Source organism: Nilaparvata lugens, chromosome 11, assembly GCF_014356525.2.
Source record: "Nilaparvata lugens isolate BPH chromosome 11, ASM1435652v1, whole genome shotgun sequence".
NCBI lineage: Eukaryota > Metazoa > Arthropoda > Insecta > Hemiptera > Delphacidae > Nilaparvata > Nilaparvata lugens.
Window position 1 is genome coordinate 6,221,744 of NC_052514.1, and position 18,175 is coordinate 6,239,918.

An 18,175-nucleotide genomic window follows, 5' to 3' on the forward strand; every position below is an offset into this window, starting at 1 on the left:
TAGAAGATTTGTGAGCTGACCACACACAGAAATAAAAAATCAGCTGTTATAATCATTGCGTCATACAACAGCCGTCGGTAGATAGTAGTGTGTGCTGCTCCATAACCGCCCAAGTATTTTATTCTGAACGCCCCGACTAAAAAAAAGAACTGTTCTGTGTGGCCTCAGGTTAAAGACATGCTCTAAAGACATTGCTTTGTTTCGAGTATTTGTGCTGTCTTCGGTGTTCAGAATTGATTGATTTTTAGTAAACTATTTATATTTCAGTTGGAAAATTATCTATATAAATAAAATGCCGCATCGCGCCTCCTCAGGTGAGCATCCAGCTAAAGTTTGTCATGAGATGCATTAAACTTTTTGGCGGTACGAAGTTCGCCGGGCCAGTTAGTGCAATAAATAAAGCTTCTTTCTTGAATTTTCAATACATAGTGGCTATGAACCTCAAAACGTCTTACACGTCTTCAATGAACAGATAAATGTAGATAATCAATAATATTATTAATTTATTCCATGCAAGAAATCTAGAAGATTCTACATTTCTAGATTCAATGTACATGATATACAATGATAATATTGACGATTGGATTGGACGTTTCTCTTCTGTTATAATCAATTTTAAGGATCGGGTTGTTTCGTTTTGTTGCTATCGTAGTTGACTGCAGTAGTTGAATCAAGGGCTCCCGATTCGATGAGTCGCATCTCTCGATAATGACTGAACACAACCAGAATAAAGTAGATCGTGATCGCTGGAAATCAGAACAAGAGATAATATTATAAATCTTCAATCAGCAATTGAATCAAATCCCAAGCAGCTAAAGAATGGACAAAATCATTGTACGGTACTCCTTTGTCACTTTCATATTTTTTGATGAGGTATCTACAAAAACATTTTATCCTTCAATACCGCTGTCACAGTATGTTCAAAGCTGGACAGTGAACAATGAAAATGTAATATTCACACTATGAATATGAATTTGTCAAAGTAATTCCTCTTTTCAAGAAAGGTTCTGCAAGTGAGTATAATAATTTTAGACGAATTTCTATCATTCCAGTTATTTTGTATTGTCAGATTGTTCAGTTCTTTGAAAATAACTCACTGTTCTCCGATAGTCAATTTGGGTTCAGACCTAATAGAAGCACAAATACAGCTATATCTGAATTCATGGAAAACTGTATCTATTCCATTGATGAGAGGTGTAATCTGCAAGGCAGCTTTTATGACATGAGCCGAGCTTTTGATACAATATCTCATCCCATCCTATTACAAAAGCTCAAATTTCGTGGTTTCGATGACATGTCAACCAATTTAATTGCCTCTTACTTGAGTGATAGATATCAAACTGTTTCTTACAATGGCTGTTTTTCTAATTATTTAAAAGTATCATCAGGTGTTCCACAGGGTTCCAAACTTAGCACTATCCTCTTCATTATATACGTTAATGATCTTCCTGCAGCAATCAGTTGTAGAAATGTAAAACCTTTTATGTTTGCTGATGATTTAGCTGTTCAAATAAAAAATAATAGTCTTTCTGGTCGCTTGCATACGGTTAATGAGATAATTGAAGATTGGACAGCTTCTAATTCATTGTGTCTTAATAAGGACAAAACTCAACTTTTGGAATTTGGATTTAGATTACAACCTGACAATGCAAAGTTTCTTGGTATAACAGTTCAAAGCAATTTAAAATGGGACTTACACATCAAAATATTTTGTGGCAAACTATGGAAGTGAATTTTTATATTGAATAGATTGAAGTTCATTGTTGATAAGAGTGTTTTAATTTCAATGTATTTTGCTTATCTTCATTCTCATTTGTATCATGGTGTTGTTGCCTGGGGTAATGATACGAATGTAAAGAAACTTTTCGTGTTACAGAAACGAGCAGTAAGGGTCATTGCTAATGTGAATAGTCGTTTTCATTGTGTGGATTTATTTAGAAATTTCAACATTTTGACAGTACCAGCTATTTACATTCTTGAATGTCTTATGTATGTGAAGATTAATTTAGCAAGTATTTCTGTGAATAGCAACGTTAACAACCATTACACAAGAAATTCTGAATCTCTTAGAGTGAACCAGTGCAATTATGCAAATACATTGAACTGCTTTAAGGAGTTTGGTATGAGAGCTTATAATAAGCTTCCTGCACATTTGAAGGAGCTAGAAGCGGGTAAATTTAAGAGAACCATGAAAAATATTTTAATAGAAAAATTCCCGTATAAAAGAGAGAAGTCTTCAATTTGAGGGTATTTTTGTTTGCTGTTTGTATGCTTGTGTATGAATTTTTATTTCTATGAATGTAAATACTTTTTATCTACCATGTTAAAATTATCATGACAATGCTATTCATTTGTATATGAATGTTTCTCGCAATAAAGAAATCTTGAATCTTGAATCTTGAATCTTGAATCTTGAATCTTGAATCTTGAATCTTGAATCTTGAATCTTGAATCTTGAATCTTGAATCTTGAATCTTGAATCTAGAAACTTGAATCTTGAATCTTGAATCTTGAATCTTGAATCTCGAATCTTGAATCTTGAATCTTGAATCTTGAATCTTGAATCTTGAATCTTGAATCTTGAATCTTGAATCTTGAATCTTGAATCTTGAATCTAGTTGGACTACTCCCAGCCTGGCCGAGTGAGTATGAATGATACAATTTGAACAATAATATGAAATAAAAATTCACTCTTCACTGTTCACTGTTGTGTTCGAACCCTGCTTTATGATGTCATAGTTTGTCATAGTCATTCAATCTCAGCTGTTTTCCATGCATGAAATCAAGCCGGTAAACAGCTGTTTGCAGAACAAATAGACATATGATTCTCATTACAGCATACTCTACTTTAATGAAACCATATGTTTCTTTACAGTAGAGTATGTTTCCCAGTTCCGAAATAGGAACAGCAAAACTGCTTCTACAAAAAAAAAACCACCTCCAGCGCTCCAGGTGGAAGTTTTGTCAATTTCCACAAAATGTTGAATGTTAGCAATTCATAGTAACACTGTTTATTGATTGTAATGTAGGTACTTCCATTGTGCGTGGTTGTATGCAGATTTATAATTGGATCTTGTTATTAGTTTGATCTTCTGCCAAACATTTTTTTTCATGTTGTTTAATTTAGTCATTGTTAGAATTTGTTATACTCAACTCATTTGTATGGTTATACCGTGTACAAATAAAATGATTTATTATTATTATTATTATTTCCACAAAATTCCTGATTTGAAATTTGTAAACTGGGTTATGTTTATAGAATACATGTAGTAACTTCAGCACAAGCAGGTAATGTTTTCTATTCCTCGATTATTCTTCTTTAGATTATTATGACAAAAATAGTGTACGTTACTTGGATGTGAATGTCTTTTGCAGTGCTCAAATGTAATTCTAGTCGAGGCGTTAGCCGAGAAACATCATTCTCGCCTGCAAAAGGCCCCTCCCGTCACTGTTACGTAAGATATTATTCCTTGAGAATTTTCCTATGTAGTACGGTAAAACAACTGCTTACTGGGCTACGATATAATTATTTCACTCTTCAATTTCATGAATTGACCGTCTTATTCGTGTCTTATTCTATTCAAAAAATAAATATTTTGGGAGAATTTACTTACAGATATGCGTGCTTAGTGAGAATATCTGCTTATTGAGCGTTCCCGTTATTAGTTCCAAACCCATCATTAGAAGGTAGATCGATTCAACGATCACCATCAACAGTGATAACACCAACCATGGACACACATATTTCGAACGACCCTGGTAAAATAATATTCACTGAATTAATGCTGCATAATCAAATTTAAAGCTGATCTGGGAGCTTGATATTATTAAAAGCTGCAATCAACAGTACTGATGTACATTTAAAACAGTTTAACATTCCATTCACCTTCTATTCACAAGCTAGCAGGTCTGTTTAAAGCACAAATAGACTGAACTTAGACAAACTGAAAACTTGACGTATCGAAATCTTAAAGAACTGGGAATAGGCCTATAACCATCCTTGGTTAATCAAGAATCTATACAAATTTCAAGTTGATCAGCTTAGTAGTTCAGACGTGATGATGCGTCATTCGTGAATTTTCTATCCCGTACGTGTATAAGTAAATTCTTTTCTTCATTATATTATAGAATTATGAATTCTCCTCAGTGAATATTATTATTGAACTGAGACAAAGAATCACCAGTAAGAAGGAATTCAAACCCAACTATCATTTGAAGCAGTAATTGTAAGGTGGACAAGTAATCATAATTATTTAATATCGGGGCACCGAGCTTCGCTCGTTATTATTTCATTTATTGACTTTTCATAAAACGAACACGAAATTCTTTAGAATGATTGGGGAAGTACTAACAGGCACAGCCCAAAACTGTTTCTTTCCCGAATTTTGATTTATATACTATAAATAGTCCAGAAAGTAGGTTATGTTCCATACACTTGACTTCAGGATCAATTTTCTGTTCAAACATTTGAAAACAACAAATTTATGATTAAGATTATATACAATCCAAATTGAATAACAGAATAACACTCACTAATCACTTGAAATTATTGTCAAATAATGATCAACTTTGAAAATTATGATATACTCTAGTTTGAGAGGATTATCATGTCATGTCAACAAATCAGTTTATGTTGATCAAATCGATTAAATTGTCTAGCTAGATAAAATTTCTCGCTGAATGATTGTGATTACACAGCTGGAAATGATTCTGTCTATCTCCCACACAGGCACATGCATCTTCTGTTATCGAGAGACGACGAAATTATCGTCTGTTTTCCAAGGATGAATTATCCTTCTAATGTCGTTCAGCGAGTTTTCCAAAGAATGAGACCTAGTGCAATCGAATCTTTATATCATAAACCCACTATGTTCCAAATCTCGTGAAAATCGTTAGAGCCGTAAAACATAAATAACCAGATAATTATAAAAATAGCCAGACATGAAAATAACCAGATATAAAAATTAGTAGATATAAGAATAACCAGATATAAAAATAATCATATATAAAAAAAAACATTTATAAAAATAACCAGATATGAAAATAACGAGATATATAAATACAGAAATTGCTTGCTTAATATAATAAGATTGGAAGAATAAATCTTGAAAGAAGAAGATCACTCTGTAGGTCCACTCATCTTTCATCATTAAGTCTTATTAGCAATGATGTAAACAGAGTTCCAAATTCACCTAGTAGCCTAGAGCCTAGAATTTGCATATTCCAAAATCAATGAAATTTGAGCAATTTCTCAAACAATTTGGGGGAAAAATTGCTGTGTTTGCTGTTCGAATAGCCATCTTGTTATGTTTGTTTGAACTGCTAATTGAATTGTGGAGAGGCTTGTCTAGGTCAATAACAGACGTTCACCTTGGAAGGTCACGGCTTCCACCAATAACGGTGTTCGGTCATTAGTATAAATACTGCTGTTCTTTACTTCAGTTTAGGTTGATAACACCGAGGATTGATAATGGTGTAGCAACCGAAACCGGTATCTCGATTTGAGACATAATATCGGGGACCGAGCTTCGCTCTGGAGTACAAAAGCATAGAAAATGTATTACGAAAGAAGAAATTATAATAACATTCATACAGAAATGTTCTATCTAATCACAGTAAATTGTGATCAATTCCCAAAGGGGAGGCAAAAACTTCCCTCACAAGGACCCAGTTGCACAAAAGCCGGTTGGATTTTAATCCTGACTAACTTCACGTGAACCAAATCAGAGAAGACCATTTCAAAAAGATGGATATACTGGAATTAATCAAGATTGAAAATAAACTTTTTTGCAACCGGCACTAAGTACCTGATTGAATGATAACAAAAGTTCAACTGCTGAGTCATAATTTTGACACAGTCCCACACACATGAACTCGCTCACTCAGTTCCATCACCAACAGACGACGCAATAATTATTATCAGCTGTTTTTCCAAGGATGATTGATAATTATCCTTTTAATGTCCTTCAGCGAGTTTTCCAAGGGATGAGACCTGAATTTCCTGTTCTGAATTTCGTGAGAATTGTTGAAGCCGTTTTCGAGATCCGGTGGAATGCAAACATATATCTAAACATCCAAACATCTGAACATCTAAACATATAAACATAAAAATCTGGTGTGGCGCACTCACACAACTTTCCTTGCCGTTATGAGAATTGATCAACTGCCGATAGCGTTCCCGCGCATCTCAAGTCTACTTTTCTAAGATCTGAGACAGCTGGTGACAGGACAATAACGCTGCAGACACACAAAGTCTGCTATCTCTTCATAGTGTATGATTGAATAGAATCAACAGTTGCCAACAGTTTGCAATTGAATAATCTTATTTTCTCGAATTTCGAGCTTATTTTCAATTTTAGGTTAAAATGTTACAAAAAAATAATTGTAGAGATTTTTATGCTCAATCTTTTCCATATAATTTTTTTTTGTTAAATTGTATCTGAAGCCTGATGATTTGGAATATAAAATCAAACTTTGCAAAGATGGTGCAGTGCTCCTGAAATTTTTAAAAATATAGGACTTGTGGCAGTTGATAAAGCTTATCAATGAGTTTTCTAGGTATAAATTTGATCAAAATCGTTGGAGCCATTTCCGAGAAAACCGCGAAAAACCCTGTTTTTGACAACATTTTCGCCATTGTAGCCGCCATCTTGAATTGTATTTGAATCAAGAATGTTCGTGTCGGATCCTTATAGTGTAAGGACCTCAAGTTCCAAATTTCAAGTCATTCCGTAAATTTGGTAGATGAGATATCGTGTACACAGACACACACACACTCATACACACACACACACACACACACACACACACAACACACACACACACCACACACACACACACACAACACACACATACAGACAATACCCAAAACCACTTTTTGGACTCAGGGGATTGAAACATATAAAAGTTTAGAAATTGGCTACCTTAATTTTTTTTGGAAAACAATACTTCTTTACTATGGTAATAGGGCAAGGAAAGTAAAAACAGAAATTGCTCGTTTAATAGTATAGGATATCTGTAGTTTGATAATATCTAGTATTTTTAGGCCCGTATGTAGATACTTGGTTTAAACGGAAAAATGTCAGCTGTTCGTTTAAACCCCGTATGAAACACATAATGATAAATGCAACCATATCTACAAGTAAACGTGGTTTAACGTTAACGAAGTGCACCATTGAGCATCATTGAGGATAGAATGTAATTCTATGGATGTTTCATTCTATACTCTCTGGTTAGCATATGGCCCTTATTCAATGAAATGAATATTATGTTTATGAATGAATAATATGAGAAAATGCTGATTCAAAATCTAGAATTACTCGTTGTATTCTACATTGTATTCTCCTACGCTCCCATTGAGAAATAATCCTTGTTCCTCGAAAAGTAATTCATCGAATTTTGGAATCGAGAAAATTCAATTTCATATAGCAAGCAAAGCATGTTTTGTTGACCTTGAATCAACGAATCGTTCAACTATAGTCAGATTCACTTTAGAATATCAGCATTGGTTAAATGGGGAGCGTTAGTTTCAATTATATGGGATGCTGACAGTTTGAGATGAAATGAATTCAAATCTCAGAGTATGAAATTCTGACAATAATCTGATAAAACTCCGAAAATAGTGGAGAAAATTCCAGTTTATTTCGGAAATGAAGATGTATGGTGTCCCAGAAATAGTAATCTAATATGAATCAACTTCTAATATAGATTTTGAATGGATTAAATGAATATATATGTATAACGCTGCTGACTCCCACGCTACAAAATCTCAGTCTATATATATATAAGCTTACCTTCATATTATAGTAGTGAAGTTGAATCAACATCAACATCTTCTTCTTCTTCTTCTCCTCGTTTCTTCTTCTTTTTCTTCCTCTCTTCACCCTCTTCTTCTTCTTCCTATCTTCAACCTCTCCTTCTTCTTCTCCTTCTTCCTAGAAAGAAGAAGAGGAAGAAGAGAGGAAGAAGAGAGGAAGAAGACGAAGAAGAAAAAGGCGAAGAAGAAGAAGAAGAAGAAGAAGAAGAAGAAGAAGAAGAAGAAGAAGAAGAAGAAGAAGAGAAGAGAAGAGGAGTAAAAAGAAGAAGAAAAAGAAGAAGAAGAAGAAGAAGAAGAAGAAGAAGAAGAAGAGAAGAGAAGAAGAAGAAGGCGAAGAAGAAGAAGAAGAAGAAGAAGAAGAAGAAGAAGAAGAAGAAGAAGAAGAAGAAGAAGACGAAGAAGGAGAAGAAGGAGAAGAAGAAAAAGAAGAGGAGGAAGAAGAAGAAGAGGAAGAAGAGAGGAAGAAGACGAAGAAGAAGAAGGCGAAGAAGAAGAAGAAGAAGAAGAAGAAGGAGGAGAAGAAGAAGAAGATGTTTGATAGAGAGGGGAAAATAGATAGATAGACGAATATTAATTGACAATTTATTGTTACAAGGCCTATGGTAACATTTACAAAAATTGACAATAAAATTAAATCAAACTCAATAGATAAATTATTATTTAAAAGTTCTGCATCAGTATAAACAAATATAAATACAGTATCAAAGAAAATAATATGGTATATATTGAGCCATCAACATTATACTAGATCACATTAGCAATACTGGAGGAAAGAAAGGATGTTATTTGCATCCATGTGGAATGAAACTTATCATGAAAGTATACTATGAAATGTCAAACTTCATAATACAATACAATAGAGGGTAGATGGAATAGGTAAGGAATATACTATAAAGGTTGTCCTATTACAAAACATTGTGATCAGACTGTTAATTAAAAAGAAGAGAAATTATCATAAAACTGTACATGAGATAGGAGCAATGAAATGAGAGCGTGAATGCACCAAACCCTGCCAATCATAATAGGAGAGGATGATAGAGAATTTAGTATAAGATGATAAGAAGAAACATGGCAACCAACAACGTACGGAAAAGGCGATGAAAAAATATTATGGTTACTAGAGAAAGTAAAGAGAAAGATAGAGAATAGTGGAAGGAGCAAAGGAGAGAGAAGCTGGAGTGAGAAGGAACAAACATGTGGGGAGAGTTTGAAGTTTGAACCAATTTATTCTTGTGCTGTTTGCGTTTGGAACTCATTTCGAAAATCCAGAATTCTAGGAATAATTCGAGAGTCCATTGTCAATATTGGAATTGGCGGATTGCATCAACATTTCCGACTGGCGGATATGAGATACTTGTTTTTCTTCTCATAATATTGGTTGGTTTTCTTCCCATCATTCCTGGAATGTGTTTGACTATGGGAAGGAGAACAAGATTGGAGAAGAATGGGATAGAAAGTGAAGAAGAAGAAGAAGAAGAAGAAGAAGAAAAAGAAAAATAAGAAGAAGGAGAAGGAGAAGAAGAAGAAGAAGAAGAAGAAGAAGAGGAGTAAAAAGAAGAAGAAAAAGAAGAAGAGGAAGAAGAAGAAGGAGAACGAGAACAAGAAGTTGAGCATGGAATAAACTCAACAAAATGGAAAAGAATATTTCTGAATTTATTGATTGGACGTTGAACATTATCAGAGATAATGTTCCAAGACGAAAGAGAATAATTTAAGCTGAGTCCACAAACTCAGTTCATTTATAAAAAAAAATTGTTTCGAATGAAAATATAGAAAGCACTTATCAACCCAACACGTGCCAATTGTAAATACTGTAGCATCAAATTGAAATTCCTGGAAAAACTCAACATTTGAGAATGGAAATGAGCTGATTTCCAGGTCTACTTTCAGTCCACTTCCACGGTCTACTCTTCAATCTACAGACTTCATTTGAATACGAAATTGAGAATGTGGAAAGTTGGAGTTGTATGAAATGTAAAGGATGAAATACTTTTCAAAGGGTAGGCGATGTGTGTTTTTCAAATTTTAAAAAAGCTTGGCCTCTCTTTTGCAACAGACAAGTGCTGATTCAACAAATTTACTATTTGTCTATTATTGAAATATATGATATGATTTATGATAATGATATAAAATGATAACACTTAATAAATATTCCAGATTCTTATAACCATCCGTGGACATGGAAACACATGAATTCAACAATTTTTAATTATTGATACAAAGGAGGATAATATATTTCAACTAACCTTGTATGTTGCAACAATCAATATCATACTGAATATCACTTGAACTACTCGTACTGTGATTACTATCATCTCTAGTGCTGAAAAGAAAAAGAAAAAAAATTATTAAGATTCTTTAAAAACTTCGTAATACAGTCGATTGAGTCAATTTTGAATGTATGGATACTTGAAAATATTCCTGGTTCGATCAGAAAATATTTTAGACACCAGATTTTCGCTTCATACACATCCGATTTTATTATTAGGATGTGCACCTTACTTTGCAAAAATAGAACAGAAAACTCAATGTAAGTTACTCCTGAAATATTCTACCTCTGGTTCGAAAATTTTATGCTCCTTATCAAAATCTTCCAACTTTATCATGAATACTACCAACTTTCTCACTTTATTACTCTCTAAAGGTACTAACTTTCTTACTGGAATCATGTTTCCCTGTTGAAGGGAAGCGGCTAGCTCCTTGGTTGCCCTGATAATTTATTGCCCACATGAGTTAAGATACAAGGTCTGCTTCTCCCGTTGGATGGGTGACCACTTGAGGGTCTGTCTCTGATAAAAATATGATTCTTGAGAATAAATTTCGAATCTCTCCCATTTTTGAGAGCCCACCAAAAGCTTTCTTCCTCATAATCCTCCCTCATCATTATATATCATTATCTCATAATCGAACTAGCTGTAGGTTAAAACATAATGATCAACCATGCACAAGCCTGGAGCTTGAGTGAGTGACCTCCAACAAAACTCTAAACATCACTCTTCGTGGTGATTTGCAGCATTTATTTAGGATTTTTCGTTAAAAAATAATTATATATTAATTAGCATTTGAATAAATGCATCCTCTATTCAATTCCATCTAAAACTCTACTCTATAAACAGATTAATACTACTCTATAAAATTATTCTACTCTATAAACAGACTAAGTGCCGGTTGCACAGCAGCCGGTTATATTTAAACCGTGATTAATTCCTCAAGAACCAATCAGAGAAGCCGTCTTATCAGAAAGGCCTTCTATGATTGGTTCTCGTGGAATTAATCACGGTTAAAATTTAACCGGCTGCTGTGCAACCGGGCCTTTTTAACATAGAACGAGTAAGCGTCTGTCTATAAGCACGTAACGAGTGAGTAGTAGCATAGAGAAACAATAGCGTAAGTGGATATCCCATGGTATAGGGCGTTTATGTCGCAACTTTTATTGTTATCTCAAGCCGATTACTGTCGATTATTGTCGAATTTTACTGTTTTGTTGGGGTGAGAGTGTATGAATGGCACACACAATATGAGAGACTACCAGTGTCACACAGTTCCATGGGGAAGAATTACATGAACTATCGGCTTGAGATAACAGTAAAAGTTGCGACATAAACGCCCTATACCATGAGATATCTACTTATGCTATTGTTTATATATGGTACCGCTCATCGAATTTCCATCTAGCTGTTTACCCTGTCGTCAATATTTGCAGTAGCGGAAGTCTTCGGGGTGATTAGCAGCATTTAATTTGGATTTTCGTCTAATAATAATTATTTATTGATTAGTAGTCTGTGTTTAGCAGTTCTATTCCTGATAGAGCAATAATATGGATACAATTAATAATAATATATATTCTCTTAATAATAATAATAATTATCAATAATTATAAGATTGTTACCTATGTCTAGAATATTTGCATGGTGTATCTTCTGCATTTCATTCAGTGATACAATAGTTATGTATGACGCTATAATTGAAGCAATCTGAAACACAGAATAGACATTTTTAAGCTATAAAAGTTGATAAGAGAAATTTTGAGAAAAAAAGGCCTAGTTCTTCCAACCTCGTAGAAAAAAGTGATGTAGATTTTAGTAGCTTGAAGATAAATAAGAATAGAGAGACCTGTTGATTGTTTAAACTGAATCATAGAAAATCAGGCTCACTTACCCTTATTCCATTCAACCAATTTCTAATTATTTTGAATGAACACTTCCATATGGATACATAGATTTCAATTACAGATTCTGAATGAACACTCCCATATGGATACATTGATTTCACTTACAGTATTATTCTGAATGAACACTCCCATATGGATACATTGATTTCAATTACAGATTATGAATGAACACTCCCATATAGATACATTGATTTCAATTACAGATTCTGAATGAACACTACCATATGGATACATTGATTTCAATTAAAGTATTATTCTGAATGAACACTCCCATATGGATTCATTGATTCGAATTACAGTATTATTCTAAATGAACACTCTCATATGGATACATTGATTTCAATTACAGATTCTGAATGAACACTCCCATATGGATACATTGATTTCAATAACAGTATTATTCTGAATGAACACTCCCATATGGATACATTGATTTCAATAACAGTATTATTCTGAATGAACACTCCCATATGGATACATTGATTTCAATTACAGAATTATTCTGAATGAACACTCTCATATGGATACATAGATTTCAATTACAGTATTATTCTGAATGAACACTCCCATATGGATACATTGATTTCAATTACAGTATTATTCTAGATGAACACTCCCTTATGGATATATTGATTTCAATTACAGATTCTGAATGAACACTCCCATATGGATACATTGATTTCAATTACAGATTCTGAATGAACACTCCCATATGGATACATTGATTTCAATTACAGTAAGATTAATTTCAAACCGTCACCTTTGTCCATAAATAACATCCTTGTTTCCCATTTAACCAATAATGACTGCTGATAGTGAACCTGTCTGGAGACCCTTTTCACAAAGCCTTTACACACAGCAAAGCAGTGTATGACGGGTTGCCTACCCACTATTTTGCAGGCGTGCTAAACACAGTATCGTTTACTAAGCTACCGGCTAAAAACAGGACAAGTTAAATACCCTCTAATGAGACTCACTTCTGTCAGCACTCCTGATGAATAACACAAGTGCTTCTCATTCAACCTATAATGACAGTTTAAACTGAGTCTTACTGGTCGATATTTTGCTCTTGACCGTTGTCATACATTTTGAATCTCCCCTCGACATGTTTATCCACAGGTCATGTGTTTGTACAACTCTAGATATATATATACTAAGAATACTTACTCTCAAATGTCAGCTTGCCTCATATGCATAGCATCGATACCCCCCATTCAACCAATCCTGAAATTTCGGAGTGAATCTTGACAAGCCTCATAATATTGTCCAGCTCCACCAAGTTTCAGTTTACCTCATAGATAGCATAAATCCTTCTCGATCAATTCCAATTCTGACAGATTGGATTGAATCTCACTGCAACCTATATATAATACCGACCCGATTTGGTTCGATGGTGAAATAAATTATTCTGTAGGATAATCGCTGCAGCCAGAGCTATATTTGAAATTGCGATTGTTCGATATGTGCTGTTATCACAGGCCAAATGTCACTTCCAGTTAAATATTGTTTTCTATCGTGTAGTGAGATTCATTTTGAACTATCAGTATGATTCGAATGGGGACATAGATGCTTCTGTTATCAGGTTGAACTGACAGTGCATTAGAGTGGATCTAACTATAGAAGCAAACGAATATATTTAGCAAAGCGAAGGAAATATTGGAATAGATATCTGAATTTGTGTGGGTGTGATGGTATTGTTTGTGAATATTCGTGTTGATTAGTATCCTTGTTTTTGATAATGGTGTTTTCTTAATGGTTTGTGAGGGAGGTTTAGAAACAATACAAACTTCTGGATATTAAAGTAGGGAGAACAATATGATGAAACATATGAGGTGGAATTGGTTGAATCGTTGGTGAATGAAGAAGAATATTGAGATACTTCATTTATGATGTCTACTTCACAGCAATATAATTTTTTCGAATACTATTTATTCATTCATTGGAAAATTGAATTTCTATATCATGGCTGAATAAAATAAGGTTATTCTGAGATTTACAACATTCTTCAATACATCAACCAACATAAACCACTCACACAATTAGATTCCATAGTTGATTGATCAGAAGATAACAAATTGGAAAAAACACTCATCAGTAGTCTAATCTAATCCAATTACAATCTAAAGGTGCGTACAGATATACGCACAGCGAACAAGAGCAATTCACTTTTAATCAGCTGATGCCAAGCTTTTTATATCTGTATCTTACCGTTTCTGTAAAAATATACAGATATAGTAAGCTGATTGAAAGTGGATTGCTCTTGTTCGCGGCGCACCTTTATACGCACGCACCTTATCTGTACGCACCTTTATACAAGATACGTTATATATGTATCTTGTAGTAGATTGTAAGTGGATTAGATTTTCTAAATAATTTAACAAGTTCTGTAAATATGTTACAGCTCTGTGGAATATTGATTCATAACTCAATTCATCTCAATATAACTGAATCCATAACAACTTACCAAAGAAAGAATACCGATCATCATAGTACCCGACTTCAAAGTGCATCCACAGCAACATTCCTTCAACATTGGCAAATTTGATTGTGCCATCTTGATTGAAAATATTCAACAATTTTCAAATTCTCCTTCCAAATCCTGGTTTCGATGAACTCTGATTCTATGACTCACTCCTATAACCTGAAAGTGGAGAATTCAGTGATTTTATGGATTAATCGAAAAGACACAGTAGTTGATGGAAAAATGTAGAAATACTACTCCACTCTCTCAAGTGAGTAAAATTTATAAATATTTAATTCAATTTTTTCCATTTATTTTTTCATTCTCATATCATCTCGACATGCCTTTCAATATATTCATCATCATGATCCATTTCTTAATATTCATCTTCCACTCTACCTCTATTTTCTCATGGTATGTTATGTACACTATTGATCAAAATCGTAGATTCGAGTTCTTTGAGATCCTTGATTCCAATTTATATAGCAATGTTGTGAATGTGCTCATAATAATTCATTGTTCACTCAGAAACCTATCCTAATGTCAATGTAGTCAAGCTTTATCAGTTTGAATGGAATATAAGAATTATTATTGCAATATCCTTCTTCTCACTCTTAATCTATGTAAAGACATTTTTGTCATAGTCATTCAAATTAAATTTCAGCTGTTTTACATCCATGAAATCAAGCCGTTAAACAGCTGATTGTAGAAAAAATAGACAAATGATTCTCATTACAGCATACCAAACTGTAATGAAATCATATGTTTCCTTTACAGTCTAGTATGCTTCCTAGTTCCGAATTTGGAACAGCAGAACAGGTACAAAAACCGCCTTTTAGCGCTCCAGGTGGAAGTTTTGTCAACTACAATCAAGAAATTCCTGATTCGAAACTTGTAAACTAGGTTATGTTTATAGAATGCATGTAGTAATGTCAGCACAAGCAGGTGAGGTTTTCTGTTTCTCAATTATTCTTTTCTAGATTATTATGACAAAAAATAGTGTAAGTTACTTTGACGTGAATGTCTTTTGCAGTGCTCGAATGAAATTCTAGTCACTGCCATCTGCCTCAACGATAGAAATCTATTGTGTAAAACAACTTTTCCCTTTTCCTTTTTATTTCATTCCTTTCTAATAAATTTTTATTTTTCCCTTTTTCATCAATTCTTTGTCAAAATCTGATGTATATTACTAATTCTATTTTTTCATTTTGTATTAGTTTTCTTTCATTTTTCACTTTAAATCTTACAAGTGTAATATTTATTCTGTCTAAGTTTATTCATCTTTTGTAACTCATTTTTTACTGTAACTGAGCACCCACCGAAAAGTTTTTGCGTTTGGCAGGACCCTGAAATGTTTGTATTGTGAATAAAACATTTTGATTCGATTTGGAAAACATTGGAATAATAAAATAGTAGGATATAAGCTGTTCATGATGAATGGAATTTTTTGATGAATAAATCACTCGTAAAGTGTGTGGACTTTATAGTAATTATTAGTATAGTGGAGGAATAATTATTGATTGTTTGATCCTATTAGAAAAAAATGAGGTTTAGATTTATTTTAAAATAATATTTCACAGCTCTGTAGAATATTGATTTATAATTAAAACTAAGTCAATATAACTAAATTTATTACAACTTACCAAAGAAAGTATACCGATCATCATAGTACCCGACTTCAAAGTGCATCCACAGCAACATTCCTTCAACATTGGCAGATTAGATTGTGCCATCTTGATTAAAAATATTCAACAATTTTTCAACTCCCCTTTCAAATCCTGGTTCCGATAAACTCTGATTCTATGACTCCTATAACCTGAAAGTGGAGAATTCAGTAAGTTTATGGATTAATTAAAAAGACACAGTAGTTGATGGAGAATATGGGGAAATACTACTCCACTCTCTCAAGTTAGACTACATCATAGAGAAACAATAGCATGAGTAGAAATCCCATGCTATAGGGTGTTCATGTCGTTACTTTTTATGTTTTCTCAAGCTGATAGTCCACATAGTTCTTTCCCATAAAGCTATGTGACGCTGACAGTCTCTCATATTGTGCCGTTCATACACTCTCACCCTGCCAAAACAGTAAAAATCTACAATAATCGACAGTAATCGGCTTAAGATAAAAGTAAAAGTTGCGACATAAACGCCCTATACCATGGGATATCTACTTGCGCTATTGATTCTCTATGACTATATTATCTCGACATGTCTTTCAATATATCCATAATAAATTATAAATCATTTCTTGATATTCATCTTCCACTCTACCTATTTTTTCTCATAGTATGTTATGTATACTAAGGATCAAAATATATTACAGCTCTGTATAATGAATCGATTGCCCAATTTCTCTAGAAGATGATGGAGTAAGTTTCATTAAAAATATCTTGAAGCTCTGTGGAGTATTGATTTATAACTCGATAAAGCTTGATATAACTAAATTTATGATTAACTTACCAAAGATATAATACCGATTTTAGTTCAATTCAAGCTCTTTGGGATCCTTAATTCTTGATTGTATAGCAATTTTGTAACTAAATAGTTCATTGTTCACTCAGAAACCTATTCTAATGTCAATGTATTCAAGCTTTATCAGTTTGAATGGAATATAAGAATTATTATTGCAATATCCTTCTTCTCACTCTTAATCTATGTAAAGATATTTTGTCATAGTCATTCAAATTAAATTTTTGCTGTTTTACATCCATGAAATCAAGCCGTTAAACAGCTGATTGTAGAAAAAATAGACAAATGATTCTCATTACAGCATACCAAACTGTAATGAAATCATAAAATGTTTCCTTTACAGTCTAGTATGCTTCCTAGTTCCGAATTTGGAACAGCAGAACAGGTACAAAAACCGCCTTTTAGCGCTCCAGGTGAAAGTTTTGTCAACTACAATCAAGAAATTCCTGATTCGAAACTTGTAAACTAGGTTATGTTTATAGAATGCATGTAGTAATGTCAGCACAAGCAGGTGAGGTTTTCTGTTTCTCAATTATTCTAGATTATTATGACAAAAAATAGTGTAAGTTATTTGAACGTGAATGTCTTTTGCAGTGCTCGAATGAAATTCTAGTCTCGGCTAACGCCTCGTCTGGAAAGATCATTCTCGCCTGCAAAATGCCACTTCCCGTCCTCGTGACTTAAGATACTATTATGACATATTGTTTGAAATATGAAATATCATCCTCTCATACTGATTCAAAACGAAGGAAGACATTGACAACATAATGTTTGACTGAAAACCTTTCATATTCATCACGATCTTTGAATAAAATACCATAGCTTGAAACTTCACTCTGAAACTATCAATCTACAGGAAAAAAATTGATCTCAGGTAGCTTAATCATTCTTCAATCGAGAGGCTAGTTGAGAGACGGACGCTATTTGAATAAATCGTATCGTATTAAAAATCTTATCAGATTAATTGTCAATGACGTTTCTCGGATCTGATAATTTTCAACACCCACACAAAAGCGTCACCTTCTCCTTAACTTCACTTGTTAATGAGAAATACTCTATCTAGATTCAAGCTACGATCTTAAGATCTTAATCCCCATCAGTGTGAGCATTCTAAAGAAATAATAGATTACCTCCTTCGATACTGTTCTTAGAATTTTGTTAAGGGATAACAGTAGAGAAGAAGCATTTAATATGCTTTCAACGGAGATTCAATACTGGTTGAATCCACTTTAAAATGTCAGCATTGTTTGAATTT

At 33.4% G+C, this 18,175-nt stretch overlaps 1 protein-coding gene across 1 annotated transcript; it reads right to left on the reverse strand.

The window, feature by feature from the left end:
• Window positions 1-477: 477 nt before the first annotated feature.
• LOC111054048 lies at window positions 478-16,239 on the reverse strand (the record flags this gene model as incomplete). The annotated part of the gene is given in 5 exon segments (XM_039437472.1): window positions 478-746; window positions 3,615-3,756; window positions 10,063-10,139; window positions 11,706-11,790; window positions 16,092-16,239. Coding segments are annotated over 5 exon segments (525 nt in total). The 3' UTR covers window positions 478-615.
• Window positions 16,240-18,175: the final 1,936 nt, after the last annotated feature.